Source organism: Ptychodera flava, chromosome 15 (assembly GCF_041260155.1).
Source record: "Ptychodera flava strain L36383 chromosome 15, AS_Pfla_20210202, whole genome shotgun sequence".
Lineage (NCBI taxonomy): Eukaryota > Metazoa > Hemichordata > Enteropneusta > Ptychoderidae > Ptychodera > Ptychodera flava.
This window is the reverse complement of record NC_091942.1, coordinates 35,806,014-35,823,838: the sequence shown is the minus strand read 5'-3', so window position 1 is coordinate 35,823,838 and position 17,825 is coordinate 35,806,014. Positions and strand designations below refer to the sequence as shown.

The following is a 17,825-nucleotide window of genomic DNA, read 5'->3' as shown; positions in this document are numbered from 1 at the left end:
GACAGGGAAATGCAGAGTCAAGTGGTTACGTTTTCTGAAAACCTCGGAGACAACCAACAAAACCGTTCGTGTAAAAAAAACCCAAAAAAACTGTTCGCAAGTGATTACTTGGTGAGTGGGCTATTTTCCTCGTCGGTTGACAGGCACTGTTTTTCTTATAGGCCTTTGGATCAACGCGTTTTTGTTATTCCGTAGAGCAGAGACCGACGATGGAGAAAATGGAGAATCAAAGTCACAAGATGGTGTGCTTTATACAAACTAACTCTCCCTGTACTAGGCTGTAGCATTCCAGATTTCAATACATGTATTACTAATTCAAGTCACCATGCACGAATCTGGACAGCACATTTTCATTGTTTTCGTCTCCTTAAAATTTCTGAACTTTCTGTACAGGTGACCGATGAAATTAAATGTCAATCGGTTTTGAATGTTTAGATTTTGCCTACGTCAAGAATGAAGAAACTGGCCCCTCCAGTACCGTGGGGATAGAGTGACGTCATGACATCGTGTAAACAATTTAGTCGAACGATTATAATATTAACCTTTGGAATCGAGTAATCATGTCGTAGAGATTGGCTCTGAGGAGGGTCGTCATTTATTTGTTTTACTGTCAAAAGCTGAAAATATTAAAAAGTAAAATTGGAAAATTCACTACCTTTAAAATTTTCGATGGCACTAAACAGCTTGAGCCTATCATCTAACAACTGAGAGTTACTACCAGTCTCTTTGAAAAAAGATGATCGGATTTTCAAGAATAACATCACGATTTTAATGAAATGCAAAACTAGATGCTTTCACGACCATTAATCTTGATTAATTGTGATAAACTTTGTTAAACTATATGTTTTCGCTAAACCCAACACGTAAATCTACAGGTGCAATAAACTCTAGGGGAAGTAATTATTGGTCTAATTGGTGATTATCGGTCTAATAAAGGTCAAAACATGGTCTAATACCAGTGGAAGATGAGATGGGGATTTTCGAAGGCAAACTGCAAATGTTACGCAATTAGGAGAGATATTGGGTGATACCATTGCTCTTTCTTAATCAGTCAGTCCTTGGTTAAAATGTCTACCGTCAAATTGACTTCGCTGCTTGTGACGTCGTTACTGTACCTTAATTGCCTTAATTTGTCATTTGTTTCTGGACAGGAAGGAGGAACAACCTTAATTACGATACCTCAGGGAACCCTACGTGGGACCACAACAGAAATTTTTGCAGGTCAGAACGTTAATCGCTTCGGCAAGGTTCCCTATGCCGATCCACCGACAGGCAACCTGCGCTTTCGGCCCCCAACGGGCCGCCCGTCATGGGATGGTGAGTGGGATGCTACGCGAATTGGGCCCGCCTGTCCCCAGCCTGGATGGAACGTGACCGGTATTCTGCCAATGTTACCGCCTGATTACACCCTCCCCGATGTCGTTAATGAAGACTGCTTACATCTGAATATTTTTACACCGAAGGTAAGCCTAAAGTTTTATGCCGGGCACTTCAAACTATCCTAGAATGCTCGTTTCTTTGCATGTTGCCGAAGGGCACGACCGAAAGGGTTGAAAAATGCACAGAAATTACGAATTTCTGTAAACAGTAAGCCCGCACAGTTTTGACTTAATGGCCAAACGATTAGACAAGTGAATGTTTCTATGCTTGATTGATTCTTACATAGGTACAATGGTACTGTAAGGCAGTTTAGCATTTGAAGGGGAGGATTTTAGCGGCAGGTAGTCGTCCTCCAACCATAATTTTACTGAATGTGTCCTCAGAATATCACTGCCGCCTTCATGATTGCTAAATACCTACAACCTTTTCCCCGTCCCGACAATGATACGTGATTTCCGTATGCGCACTACCATTAATATACAGTGTAGGTTCCATACAGGAAACTCTCAGACAGGCTGTCAAGCATAATAAGGTTGTCCGACAGTATCCACATCACATTGAAAACTCATACGATCACAGAAATCCCAGTATAAGTAACAATACCGTCAACGAATCTGTACCGCTAGTTCTCAATAACGCAAGTTTAATATCTACTACCCACTTCGTTTTTTCTTCATATCGCTTGTTATGTCAGACGTTTATCGTGTTCAATCCTCCGCACACCTGAAAAAAAAATCGCAGTTGATGATATCTCACTAAATGAACGACTACATTTGTCTAGTGCGTCCAGGAAAATTGAGCGTACATAAATACTGTTGTAAACAAACTCTGATGTCATCATAGCTTTTAGATTGCAATGATCGATGATGTGCCATTTTGCTGTCCGTCATTAATTGAAAATAAAAAATCAACTATCGTTATCGGTAAGAACTGCTTCTGTACTGAACATGACGCTTTTAGAAATGTCTGTCTTTTTGCAGGCAATGTGACTATCAAACATGTTTTTCTGAAAAGATTAATCGCATAATCAGCTCTTTATTGAAAGCGATTTACTTCTACCACCATAACCGCCACCAACAACAGCAGCAGCAGCAACAACAACAACAAAAACAACAACAGCAGCAGCAACAACAACAACAAAAACAACAACAACAACAACTCTTGTTATAAAAGTTAACTTAATTATGTGCATTCTGTTCAATAAACACTACCAGAAACACAAGGACAATGTCCTCCGCCTAGCTAGGAGTCGTCCATAACGTAAGATGTCATATGTCTGCCGTTGGATATTTGTTCACTATTACACAGAAAGATTACAAAAACGGACTTTACATCGACTTCCAGTAGGGTAACCCGAGAAACGGCGCAAAATATTCATCATGATGAAACAGATCACATTCGCCTGTCAAGATATTTTTAAATCCATATTATGAAGAGAAGAATCAAAAGGGATTAACTACTATCACTCCAAAGGGAAAGAAATCCTTTTCTTTACATGCTTTCATTGTTTAGTTGTGTATCTTGAAGCGCTGAAATGTCCTCATTTGACTGAGCCTAAATTTTACAGTGCTCACACAGCGTGCAATCAAAGCCCCTTGGCTAACGCTGGAGACATCTGATATACAGCACTGCCTGCCTATACAAGAGCTGATACAATCGCCAAGTAGTAAGCAAGATTTCGTAGGCGATGAAGGTCGTGCGAATGTAGACGTGACAACTGAGTCTCTTGGAGCGAATAAAAAGGCTGCCCGGAGGAAAGAAATTTGAAATTTGATCTGTCTCCTAGAGCTTAATAGTCAGAGCAGTCGGTCCGGATGGTGCCACAACGAAAAGAGTAAATTGCTAGCTTTCCGGGATTCACGAGTGACTACATCACTGTACATCAGGGGGCGGCAGCAAAATGTAATTAACATGACGAATAGTGGGGTAGGGATTGACAAACTGGATGGAATGGTTGCAGCTTTTCATATCTCCAGAACACAGCATCTTGAAATAACACTAGCAAAGCTGGAAGTTTCTTTTCTATGTCTGTGCGGGAAATGTTGTCAAAGCACTTTCAAACTCGATAGATATTGCTACAGATATTGGAAAATCGAAATCTCTAGCCTATAATCTCGCGATAGCGTCCTCATGGCAATCTTGATCTCGACGCCCATGCCTATATCACAGTCATGTTCCGCCAAAACAAGGCAAACCCGATAACGCCGGTTTAATGGATTATCTCATTCACTTTAGAGATTATTTTCCTTGTGTACAATAAATAGTCCGATTCTCTACAGTCTCCTCTACACTTTTGTGCTAACGAACTCACTAACACGCATAGTAACCTTCCAAATTATGTTTGTTTATTTTGTTCGATCTACTCACATTCAAAGTCGTAACATAATCATGAAAGTTCCAGTACTGCAAAGTAACCTGCCAAAAGAACCCATGTCGTTAAGTTTGTTTCAGAAACCCACGATTCACCGGTCTGCCATAGAAATGTTCTGCTCGAACCGCTATGTGTATACATGCCCTATGCTCGTGAGATTTGACAGTTTTAAAGGTACACCTGATTCTAGATCTGTTACTATAAGTTTTTATGGGAGAGTTTGCTCGTCTCGTAGACTCGCCTTTGCTGGCTTAGAGGTACTGGAAATCTTCAAAGTATTGACTACACGAGACGTCCAGAGTTCGCTGGTACTACCTAGACTTTATTTTTCGATAGACAAGCTTGACAGATGCCATAGCACAAGATGCGCTTCTCCCATAGTCCAAATGTCTTAAATCCGCTGTATTCCTCCATGCAATGTCCGTTGTAATGTGATTTTAAACATTATCTTTGAGGTGTGGCTTTGATCATACGATAGACATGAATTAAAGATAAAATGATACATCCATTCATAAACATCAAAACCGCTCTTGATCTTAAATTGACATGTCAGAAATAATATTCAAACTCACGTAGCACATTGCAAACCCGTCACGTGAAATTCTTATGTTTCTGCACTAAGTGTTGACTATTTTCATCATTTAAGGCCAAAACAAATCGTTTCTGGTCACCGCGCGTGCCATTTCAGAACCTGCGCGTCATGGCTTTTTTGGAGGGTTATCCCTGTTTGCATGTCCAAAAATGCTAAAAAGAACGGAAGTATTATGCAGCCAGTGATAAAAGACATAATTGTTGCATCAATAGTGCCAGACCATCATTGTTAGGAATAAAAAAGAGAAAGACAAAAAAGAGGGAAAAAAAGGAAATCGCGTCGCCGCATCATTTTTGCTGAATGGTCAAGGACAAGAAACAGTGTTTTGGCCTAATATCATTCAAAATATTGCATCTTTGTGCATTTGTCGCAAATATGGTTTGTATTCATATCGACATATGTTATTGAAATTAGTAATTTCACAGGTGTCGATGACCGCTTGGTTCATTGACCTTTGTGTGAGATAAAAATATCTCTGTAACAACTCATTAGATTGAATGAAGGTGGCGTCGTAACATCTAATGTTACTATGCGACAAAATTTGTCGGAGGATAACTTGCAATAAATTTTGGATGAAGAGAACTATTTTAGTAATCTCTTTACATAAAAACCTGCGCTCAGAGCCGATAACCGTCTTAATTCAGCTTTATCTGTCACCAATCTCAGGTTTAATCTCTCTGATCGCAATTGTTAGCCTTGAGCTTTAAACAGAGAAACTACAGTACGTGACAAGATCACAAGGTCTTAGTAAGCTAATAATTAATTTAAACCAACGCTAATAGCTGGCGAGAGGAAACTTCTAACTGTTGTTTTCTATATTAGTTTATTTCACTATAAAAATCAGAGATCATCTTCCAATCGTTGCTTGTGAGTCAGATGTTTCCCAATTTTTTCCAGTGATTTAAACAAAAATTATCTGAGTTCACTTTGTATTACAAAACATCAACAGTCGATTTTCACAAAATAAGGCGGTAAAAGCGAATTTTCGCTACATCCTTAAAGAATCCAAACATCTATCTTTGAATCTTATTCTGCTTTATGGAGGCTGGACTTCAGATGTAGTTGCCCTTTCACACACTTGCCAACGACAAAAATCTCAAGCATCTCTTCGCTTTCTCTCAGTCAAGATCAGATCTAAACAGTATCATTGCTAGATTAACGTCATCTTGCTTACCCGATCGCTAGTTCTATTTATTTTGTTTGTCCCCTCAACCCACCAGAACTGGAAATTTTCTTCTCGAAGAATAAATTCGATAGGATTGTTTTCATACCTACAACCCCTTCTGCGAAGAATGGTACGCCCTTGACGACCAGACATTTAATGCAAAGCTGTAAGCATAGGCTTGTATCCGAATAACTTTCATAGTAACACAGAAATCATAGAAAGTATATCGATGATCATGGGCGCAGTAAGGCTTCAAACTATTTTTTTATTTTCCAGTACCAGCACTATCATCGTCATCGTCCTGATGATGACCATTATGATGATAAACATCGTCATTATCATTATCACCGTCAATATCAATCATAGCGAAAGAAAATATCAGCAACATTTTGCAGCAACACATAGGTAACCTGAAGTGAGGGGGTAAAGTTTGACTTATGTGAAATTCTTAGATTGGATTTGTGCAAACATTACCAATATAAGACTGGTTATAGAAATATATCAGGCGAATATTATTCCATTGCTGCGCTTTTTCATATAACGATTACTGTACTCCATTACCGTTTTGCACCGTCTTCACCCAGATGAATGAACGCGTGGCATCTGCGCAGGTGCAGAGTGACTGACCGCAATAGGTACATTTCAGCTGGACCACGTCGCCATAACTCTTCTACATCGCCTTGGAAAAAATTATTTTTATTTGCAAACTTGTGCCAAGCCTTCACTCTTGTTAGCACATCACATTTTAATAGCTAGGTGAAGAACTAACTGCATGACTTATTTAATCATGCTAAATCGGATTATTCAGTACATTAGACTGGAGTAACCTCATGACTGTGTAATGTTTACTTCGGTGTAATCGATTGCTGCCGTGTCAAACATTAACTTGCATTCTGCAGGACAACTCTACTCATTGAAGTAATTCAATACATGTTGAATGGACCTGTGATAGATGGAAATGTGTTTCATTCTGACATGGCAATCAGCCGACACAGTCATGAATTCAAAGAAGTGGTAGAGAGCAATGACCTGGCAATGAACGATAAGCCTTAGTCGGTATATAATTATTATCACCTTGCATTTGTTTGACCAAACCAATTATTTGCCAAAGGCAGAAACGCCCCCTATGTATAGAATACAAAACACTAATTTTGTTGTTTTTTTGTTTATAGTCATGCCGACTAGGAGAGAAAAAGTCAAAGGACATCATTAAAATTAAAACTAATAGCAAACACGAGGAAACAAAAACAATCCATACGAACAAGCGATCACATTGCTACATGCTAAAGGAATATCTGTACGATGTAAGTGTGAAATTTCTGTCAACACACCAGCGCTGATCCTTGATTTTGTACGCGTGATCCTAGATTGAAAATGTTACCCATTCTAGTACATGCATTTGACAACACGTGCTCACGATTCAAGATTGTATAACATGTCTGACGCATGAGTCTCCAAATGAAAAATAACATTAAACTTTAACAGGCGGAGGGTGGCGCTGATGTAAATACAATAAACAACGAGAGCGAAAGGTTCTGTGCTTAAATATAACAGGACAATTTGATTTACTTGGCTATGACAAGCTAACATTGATACAAGCAATGTTGTTGGACTAGTCTAATCTACGTGTTTGAAAGACAGTTGAAATTTTATATCACTCGTAACGGCTGGAAATAAATAGAGTTCAAACACGATTCTGAATCTGAAACCCAAGATGTAGGGGAATTGTAAACCGCTCCAAATCAAACGTTATGGAAACGTATAGAATGTGAACAGTCGGGGTATTCTCAACAGAGACAAATTTTGATTGGGTTAAAGAAAAATCCGACAATGCCCCTCGCAGGCACATTGTAACACGATCCACATCCTTTTCTGCAACAAAGAAAAAATCCCATTGCACAATGAAATTCGACGATGACTCTTTAGGCGCATGAAATTTAATTCTGCCATGTTTTCATCAGTTCTCCAATTTCTGGACTACCCGTCGACAAATCAGTGCACTTCAATGATGATAACCATTTTAGTTATAGAGTTGCTAGAAACCACGTTATTACATTTCCTAAAAGTTAAACAGATGGTGTATTATCCTTCAAAGAGGATTAATTACTCACTATTGAGTCTGTCAAAGGTGCGCGATGTTCACAAACTATTATCGTTGCGTAACCGGTTTTGCCACGGAATGACCTTGAAGCCCTGATATCAACAGTTCATTAAACTGCTACTATCGATAATAATAACATATATATACGCTCCATTCAAGGTCGACCTGTGGAATAAAACCATTGCAAGTAAATGTTTTGAATTCATACATAAAGTTCCATTTACTCATTAAATTCCATTAGTATCCCTGACATTGAGTAGTTTCCCGTGTTCAACCGGCCTTGAACTTGCAATTATAACAGAATTGTCACGAGCATATGTCGCAGAGATGTCTGTCTGTCTGTATGTCTGTGTGTCTGTCTGTCTGTGTACTCAATATCTCAAAAATGGCTCATCAGATCAGAATCAAATCTGGTACGTAGATTCAGTTTGCAAATGGCAAGGACTGATAGTTTTTGGTGGGTACGGCTTGCATACTCTTTGCTTATTTGCATAATTAATGATTTTAGAAAAAACTGATATATATTGACAACGACTGCACACAATTTGATGAGATTCGCTACAAATGTTGATCACACCAAGATATATCAGCTTTGAAAGATATTAAGGGGTGACGTGAAAGATAATTACTATTTGCATGTTTAATGAAATTTCCTAATTAGGAGTATATATCTGAATTTACTCGATCAAAATTGACGAAACTTGGTATGCATATTGAAGATACTATGATTTAACCTTATTGAAAGTCATTAAGCATTTTTACTTTATCCAAATCCTAATTTGCATATTTAATGAATTTTTGAAATTAAGGATATATATTTGAAGTTACATGACCAAAATTGATGAAACTTGCTATGTACATTAAAGATACTATGATAGAACATTATTAAATGTCATTAAGCATTTTTACATCAGCCAATTCCGAATTTGTATGTTTTATGAAATTTCCTAATTAGGAGTATATATCTGAATTTACTCGATCAAAATTCACGAAACTTGGTATGCATATTGAAGATACTATGATTTAACCATATTGAAAGTCATTAAGCATTTTTACTTCATCCAAATCCTAATTTGCATATTTAATGAATTTTTGAAATTAAGGATATATATTTGAAGTTACATGACCAAAATTGATGAAACTGGCTATGTACATTAAAGATACTATGATAGAACATTATTGAAAGTCACTAAGCATTTGAACTCTAGCCAATTCCTTATTTGCATATTTAATGAACTTTCATAATCACGGATATTTATCTGTATTGACTTTACCAAAGTTGACAAAACTTGCTATGTAGAAGCTACGATACGACATTATTGAAAGTCATTAAGCATTTTTACTTCATCCAGCTCCTAATTTGCATATTTAATGAATTTTTGAAATTAGGGATATATATTTGAATTTACATGACCAAAATTGATGAAACTTGCTATGTACATTAAAGATACTATTATATAGGCTAACATTATTGAAAGGCATTAAGCATTTTTGCTTCAGCCAATTCCTAATATGTATATTTAATTAACTTTCCTAACTAGGGATATATACTTGTTGGCATAACATGCTATGTACATTGATGATTATACCAGGTTATACCAATATTGAAAGTCATTTCGCACTTAAGTTTTCATGTCAGCTAATTTATAGTTTGCATATCTAATGAGCTTTCAAAGTTTGGAATATATAGTTTGAAGGACTTGAACAAAGGCAATTACACTTGCTATATTAAGTGGTGATACAATGATAGCAGTCAAAGAAATTAATTATTTTTATTTCAGCTAATTACATATTTGAATACTTAATGACCTATAGAGTTAATCTGTGGTGAATATTGTTTATTATGTTGATCATAATACTTTCAATGAAGTTGCAAACATGTGGCAAAGGTTCAAATTTACACATAACTGCAATATATAATGAAACACGTGAGCATTTACAGTTCATATCTGGTTGTAAGGAATAAATGCTGTTCCATCATACTGGTATCATTACAAAACGCAGCCGTGTAGCGTGACCCTTAGTAATACTATGAAGTTATCCCACGATATCAGCGCTTGGTTGGGAAGTATGCCACGAGTGAGAGTGCGATGCGGCGCGCACCCTCACGAGTGGCAATACGTCCCACACAAGCGCTGATATCGTGGGATATACCGATTTATCATATGCCATGACCGTATATTTATGTAAAAGGTAATTAAAAATAAAGAAATTTTATCAGTGTTTGTCAGTCTTTCGAAGGGACTATGTTTTTATATTCTGCCGCTGGTCTGGGCGCATGGATACATGTTTGTTTACAACAGCTGATCAAGTCGTCGATAGCATCGTGTCGAGTGTATACAGTCTAAACAGGATTATTTCAGTGCAATTTACCGCACTTCAGAAAAGGAATGGAGCCAATTTACTTATTCTGGTCACCGTCCCGGTGTTCTGGTGGATAATTATTACACGGACAATATTGTAAGTTTGAATTCACTTTAATAACTCTTGCTGAAACATGGCTGACGTGAACAGGAACGACGAAGTAGCGCGAAATACAACAGATTGTAAACATCAACTTTTAATTTTCTACAACAACCTGTCCTGTAACTCTCTTTAGATCTGAAATAAAGGAACGTTAAATTCATATGTACTAGTAATATGTTTCGTTTTATATTGGTAAATTTTGATTGAAGTGAAAAAGATGGATTTGATCGTTAAATGCAAGATGAACATCATAACAACATCAAAATCGGAAATAAACAACAATTGATGACGTATAACGTGCCTTTTCAGACTGATGTTTTACGTTCCACGTCACGACGCGTCAGAGGAGACACGGATACGGTCATGGGTATATGATACAAAAATGTACACAAAATGATGTACAAGAACAGTCGAAAGATACTTTCGATATTTTGAAATTAACAGGAGGAATTATTATTATACTAATTATTATTATTTATAATTATTTATTTATGTTGATATAGGGTATTTATTTAAATATAGTATTACATATCTAGTTGCCAGGGATGCCCTTTTGTCGATATGTTTACATTCCCGTAAAATATGCACATGTTGAGTTTAAATGTTCCAGGTTTCTGCAAATAATCACGAAATTTGACTATACCTTTGTAAAGATATTTTCTTCATATTTTCCCGTTCTTCTGCAATATTACTGGACCAAAGTTGGCAAAACATGCTATGTACATTTATGATAATAGATTAAAGCAATATTGAAAGTAATTTCGCATTTTCGTGTCAGCTAATTTATAATTTGCATATCTAATGAGCTTTCACAGTTTGGCATATAGCTTGAAGGACTTGACTAAAGGAAATTACACTTTCTATATAAAGTAGTGATACAATGACAGCAGTCAAATAAGTTAAGTATTTTTTATTTCAGCTAATTACATATTTGTAATACTTAATGACCTTTAGAATTAATCTACGGTGAATATGTTCTGATGTTGATCATAACACTTTCAATGAAGTTGCAAACATGTGACAAAAGTTTCAATTTACACAACTGCAATATATAATGAAACACGTGAGCATTTTTAATTCATATCTGGTTTATGATTGTGTAAACAAATGTCCGTAAGTTTTGGAATACGTTTTGTAGGTTTCGAGGAATAATCCTAATCAGGAATACATTATTTCAGGTGTCAATCACGCCAATGCGTCATTCTGAATAGACGAGAGTACACACCAGCCGCAATAAAAAAAATGTTACAGTGCTAAACGGGGCCCTTAACTAGCATAGACACTTAGTGTTGAGGCAGAGATCATTTAGATAGCGGGAAAAATCGGGGTTAACGATTAGATGGATGGACATAATTGCAAGAGTAGTGTACTCGTATAGAATGTTTCTGCCCCTGTCTCTGCACGTGCCTCAGTCTTTTCTTGTTTGTCTGCGATCAGTCCTATTATTGCTTAATGAGCTCTAAAAATATTAAAAAAACTATCCAAGCGTGTACTTGTCGGCCTTTCAGGATCGGCTTACAGGGCTGTAATCTGTGATAGCAGTATTCTGTTTATCTGTGATCGGAACGGGAAACTTCACTTGAACAGAATCACACGTCAAATAATGGCATAGCCTTGAAATCCGTTAATTTGACGCTGTTGGGAAAAATCCGCACTTCCCCTTTTTATGTGGTAACTGGGTCTTGTATGAGTTTACAAAGTGTGATTGTATCTCTAAGGTTCTTAGTGAGAAATCTTTTCAAATTCAATCAACCGAAAGCAAGTAAGTCTAACACCTTCAAGAATCAAAGATAAACGAAAAGAATAAGGGGTATATGCAAATGAAGTGACGCCTTTGCTTCCGTGGCTCTGTGGCTCCTTTGCCCTACTTCCAGGGTTTGAAATGGTAAGATTAATATTTTTTACTGCATTTTCACTACGTTAAGACAAAAACAGTGTGCCCTTTGCTAGCACAGTTTTAGGAATTTTTAAACATTCTGTCACTCTCCCGTGCTTGTAGCTTGCATGATTTTGTATAGCGTGCTTCAATATCGTTGCAAATAAATAGACTTGCATTTACACCGCATGCCTAATATTATATAGGGCTCAGCCCTTGGTGTCGCGCCAGGAGTTAAGATTGGCAATGGTATTTGTATTGATTCATGATAAACTGTAATTGTTACTTCATAAACGTTTATATGACAACTATGCCCAGTTTCCCTCTGATGAAAGCAGTTCACGTACTTACACGACGTCAAACCCTGCAGCAGGGCAGGTATAGATTTTCTGTAGCGTGTAAAAATTTTGGACAAAAATTGGCAATTTTTACAATGATAACAGCCTATGGCGTTAAACAAGGGACGTATTATGCAATAATTATCATTGCAATGGTAACCGCACTGCCCACCTTCCACTTGCAAGCTGAAAACTATAGCGTTCCGTCTAAAAACTTGCAATTTTTGAATCTAATTATTGACACAGGGGCGCTCTTCTATAATTCAATCCCAGCATTCTTTGCGTATGCCCCCGTTCATATGCACGACAGTTTTCTCCGTTTATCTATATCAACGATACTTTGTATCAGCGACAAGGTGTATAATAACATTTACTGGCTAATAAAAGAGGTATATTTTATAATAGGCATGTTATATCATAGTAATTTGTTTCGTATTTGTTTATTTACGAGTACTCAAAAAAAAAACATGGCGGCGCCATCATGAGAAAGAAGGGTACACTTCCGGTTACTCGCATAGTATATTATGAATAAGCGCATGCGTAGTCAGTAAGCCGCTGGCGCGACTATTACTGACAGACACAAAAAATGGTTGATCCAGTGAGAAATACTCTGGAGTACTGGACTTTTGCAAATAATGAGATCGGAACAAGAAGGTCACGTTCCATAAAATGTGACAGATAAAAGGAGCACGCATTAAATGCTATGGATGATTAGCAAAGGTCTTGAACCCACGTGATAATTAGTGCCAACTGAGCACGGTCGATACAAATTATGAGTGGCACAAAAAGCCTCAGAAATAATACCATCGCTCGCTCCTTTAAAAGGAACGTTTTGTCGTCAGATGGAAGGTAAGTGTCGAAGAATGATTACCCAGCTGCTGCCTTCCGTACTCGACATGAACCAATGCTTCTTTTTTATTACCTTTCCAGAACGCATTCTAGATATTATAAATGGAAAAATGAAAGTACACCGCAGTATTTCTTTGCATTTTCTCACATTTCTACGACGAGTGATAAACGGGCCATTTTAATACGGGTAGTAAGCCTGAGCGAATAAATGCAAGGCATATACCATGTTGTAGCGTATCAGGTGACAAGAGACTTGCAGCTGAAATACATCCCACAACTTCAAGAGTAGCACGTAAAGACAATAAATCAATGCCACCAGTCTTACCATATCCATTTACTCCGTACATAGAAATAAATCCCTGATGAAATTAACCACGAAACGCGGCCCAATTCAGTCGAGATTTCATTTAGGTAGCCGCTTTTAAAACTATTTCAAATTATCATGTACCTCCAATATTTCTATTCTCAAAGACAGTACCTTGCAGCTTCCCGATTTCAAAGCCAACACGTCATCTGTGACGTCATTTTAGCTCGTTTTTTGTAACAACTTTATTCAGTTGTGACATGGGTATTGAACATAGGAATCTTTACAAGAATATGCCAAGTCTCAAACCATATTTAACTATGATTGATATAATGATTTGATATGTGTACGTATTTTATATCACGTTTAGGGAGCCCTCAATAATTATGAACGGGGAGTGGTAGGATGGTTAAATTTGGGAGGTGCACTCAAAAGAATGTCCTGCATATGTTTACTTTATCAATCTAACATTTATCCTGGAACTGTTATAGTTAACTTTTTCAGAATCCATCAATCAATCAATCAATCAGCAAAGTTTATATTGCGCCAAAATCCAAGAACAGTGTTTTGCTCTGTGACACTCAATGGCTAAACCACAGTAAACAAATAAAGTGATAATATACAATAATTATATGCGGTAAAGTAAAGGGGGTGTTATTTTACAAAGTCCTGTCCTTTCCATCACTGGTCAGCACTTGTTTCTCTACGTATTACTTTGACAAGTTTAATGCCGAAGGAATTCCTGAATTACATCTATGTTAAATAAAACATCGAAACAACACTTGGTTCGCTACCGGTGGAATCAGTATTTGTCTGTAGTAGGTGAGACTGGAGCTCTCGCACAATACGATCAAATACGAACAAACTAACATTTCATCTGTAAAACTGATTGGTGAAGGGCGTCGCTACTATTTTGTCGTTGAATTCGTTTTCTAATCCGACTTCGATTGACAGCAGCGCGTTTTTTTCAAAGTATGTCGTTGTGCTACAGGTCTTCTTTCAGCCTCAGGGTCATACAGGGCAAAGCAGCCGCAACTCTTGATAAAATGTTCGTTACTTTTGTTTTAGAACACTCGTCTTAGTTGCCCTCTACCTAATGTATTTCGAGATAAAGAGCAAGCAAAGGCCTTGCAAACACAACTAGTAATCGTGTACAAATATGCAATTTCATTAATGACAAAATGTATTTTAATCCGGACTAGAAATCAGCTGTCGGCATTAAGACTGGGCTTTACACGTTGTGTTGGTTAGATGACTACTAGGCATGATTTTGGGAGTAGAACAAGAAACTATATTTTACAAGTATGACAAAATACAGAAATAATACGTCAAAAAGTTATTGTTACATGTAATGAAGCGTTAAGGGGAGAATTATCAGACAAACGTAAGGTCGAAGTCAGCAAATTTTAAAACCCCACTTAGTCAGTGCTATTCATCAGTGCTGTAATTTGCAAACTTTGATATGAATGACGCTAATTAGATTCTGCCTTCATCAATGAAATCACTTGAAATATATGGCAGGAAATTAGTCGTTTCATAGCCTTATTATACGTAATATTTCACGCACGGCAAACTCACATGCTCTGAAACACCAGTATGAATGTACACAGATTAGGCGCTTTTCTAACCTCATTCATTTTAAATCTTTTGCTTAGCATATATTGTCTTTGATTTCGCCCCATTACATCGTTAAAGTCAGTATGACCCGTTTCGAAGTGATTTACCAGTGGGAGTCTCAGTCTGATAACAATCCATTCAATCATTCCATGCTGAGTAAGTAGGCGGACGCCTACTGTGAGCTGAGTAGCGACGCTTTCAGTATCACCATGACGCATATGTGTACGGCCTTTCCATCGAAATTCAAAATATCACGTTCTGAACGCTCTACCTTCATACTCCACAACATGTACATACACCAACTCACAGGTAAAAGAATTTGACTTTCTTGTACTAAAACTGCAGCATATTGAGTACTGAACGTAAATTTGTTCTGTTTCAATCTAGCCTAGGTACAACTCAGGAAAACTCTGCTTGTTCCAATAACCGCACACCTGACATGAAATTTGAACGCTTAAGTTCGATATCCGCATGCGACCGAGAAATAATGAGGATCGCTTTCACCGCTGACAGCACTAATCCGTTGCTACCTGTTTAAAAAACTCTGGATTCACGGGTGGCACAAGCGATTGGTTTGACGTTGTGGCGATGAACGGCCCCTATCTCGATTGAACTTCCCTAGCAAATATAAGTGGGGCACATGAACAGCTATAGCGACTTGTCGACATAATTATGAATTTAACTCTTTGACTTGACAAAATACAACACGTCGTACCAATACCGTGTGTCACATTAATACTTGAATGCTTGAATGCTGTCCTTTCAGTCCAAAACTTACGAGTGTTTCTTGTGATTCGACGGAAATGTACTCTGCATCTTGGCGTGAAAACTCAAAACGTTTTATACCCTTGAAAAAAGTGTAAATCTCTGCCCTTTATAAAAATGTTGAATTATCTGTCGTGCGAAAATATTTTTCTTAAAGTACTCAGTCCATACATCATCAGTAAACTTTCAAGATATTAGTAAGCCGTGGTTATGTAATATTCTGTAATTTCCTCGATCTACGAGGAGCGAATTAGGGAGCATTCAGTTATTATGGCCGGGGGTGGGCCGGCAAAATCCAGGGGAGGGGGTCACCTCAAATTTGAAAACTGCAAGGGGGGGGGGGGTTCATGTATTTTACAAACAGCTCAGAGGGGGTCACATAATTTTCATAAGTATCCGTCCCGTCAAAAAGCAGTTTCAGTGTTCAGAAATATTCTGGGAGATAAAAATGATTCGTTGCATGATTTCATTCTCTGAAGTTATTCAACTGTAAATCTGAACAAAAGTATAATTATCTGTCACATGAACATCTTCAATTGACAACTCTGAGGCTTGTCTTATTTTAAATCAAGCTCACTGCACTGAGGGCAAGGAACAATTTCTATTATTTACATATTAGAGATATAGCAAGTTTTGTAAGGGAAATTATTTAACAGTTACCTGTACTGAGACTACTAGTACCATAAAAAGTTAAATAATACTTTATGGTGAAATTCCAATAATTGTTGTCCACATCTGAACTTCTAAATACCCTATTTGAATCAAGTACATTTGTATCGATTATCAAACACCTATAAAAGCACAAATTAATTTTATAGTTAAGCATTGTAAAAAAATTATTCTTAGTTTTCTCATAGACTCCAATGTATAGTGAATCAACATTTCGGTGAAATTCCAAAATCCAATTTCTTGCACACATATCAACCTTTAACTATCCTAGGCTAACTAAATACTTTAAAATGAATTATCAAATGTCTATAAATACACAGATTTTGATATTTTTGTATTGGGAAAAAAATATTCATATTTTCCTCATAGGCTCCCATGTACAGTAAATTTACATTTTGGTATAGTTCCAAACTCCAATTTCTGGCGAACACATCCATTTGTTACCACCCTAATCTAATCAAGTACATTAATATCAATAATGGAGAGTACATAAATACACGGGTTTATAACTATTTTTGTATTGGAAAAAATTACTCATACTTTCTTCATAGACTCCCATGTATTGTGGATGAATATTTTCAGTGAAATTCCATAATAAGATTTCTTGTACACATAATATGCACCTTTAACCATCATATTCTAATCAAGTACAATTATATTAATTATTGAACGTCTGTACATGCACAAGTATACCAAGTTTTTCATTGGAAAAAAAAATTATTCACAATTTTATCATTGACTCCCATGTACAGTGGATGGACTTTTTTGGTGAAATTCTATGCCAGTTGTAAAAACCCTATTTCATTTCAGTTCATTTATGCAAAATAATCAAATATCTATAAATGCATAGATATAGTTTTGCATTGAAAAAGTATTACATAGTTTTCTCATACATTACCATGTATAGTGAATCAACATTTTCAACAGCTGATTTTTAATTAAATCAAAATATCAAAATTTTGTACACACACGCTTGCGAAAAAATATTGCGATCCGCCAGTAATTTCTGTCCAACCCCTTTGAGGGGTAATTTCAAAATTATAGCAAGTCAGAAGGGGAAATCTGAGCGTTAACACCTTTTGAGTTTGTAAGGAAGGTCATTTGAAAAAATCTAAACTCTTTTTATTTGGATGCTATCGCACCATATCCCCCCGAGGTGTTGTGTGTGCAGCTTTACTCAAACAATGTGGGGGGGGGGGGGGGTTCATGATATTTTTGTCATCTTGAAAGGGGGTCAACAATTTTCTGGTACAATGGGTAGTGGGGGTTCACTTATTTTGACTGATGCGCAGGAAGACTTTGCCGGCCCACCCCCGGCCATAATAACTGAAC

At 37.0% G+C, this 17,825-nt stretch overlaps 1 protein-coding gene across 1 annotated transcript in view; it reads left to right on the top strand.

The window, feature by feature from the left end:
• Positions 1-1,052: 1,052 nt before the first annotated feature.
• The window catches only part of LOC139152030 (neuroligin-2-like), a 40,012-nt gene continuing 23,239 nt past the window's right edge, over positions 1,053-17,825 (top strand). Inside the window, exon 1 of the mRNA XM_070725115.1 lies at positions 1,053-1,463. Within this exon, the coding sequence (XP_070581216.1) occupies positions 1,068-1,463 (396 nt within the window). The 5' untranslated portion in view covers positions 1,053-1,067. The remainder of the gene's footprint in view (positions 1,464-17,825) is intronic.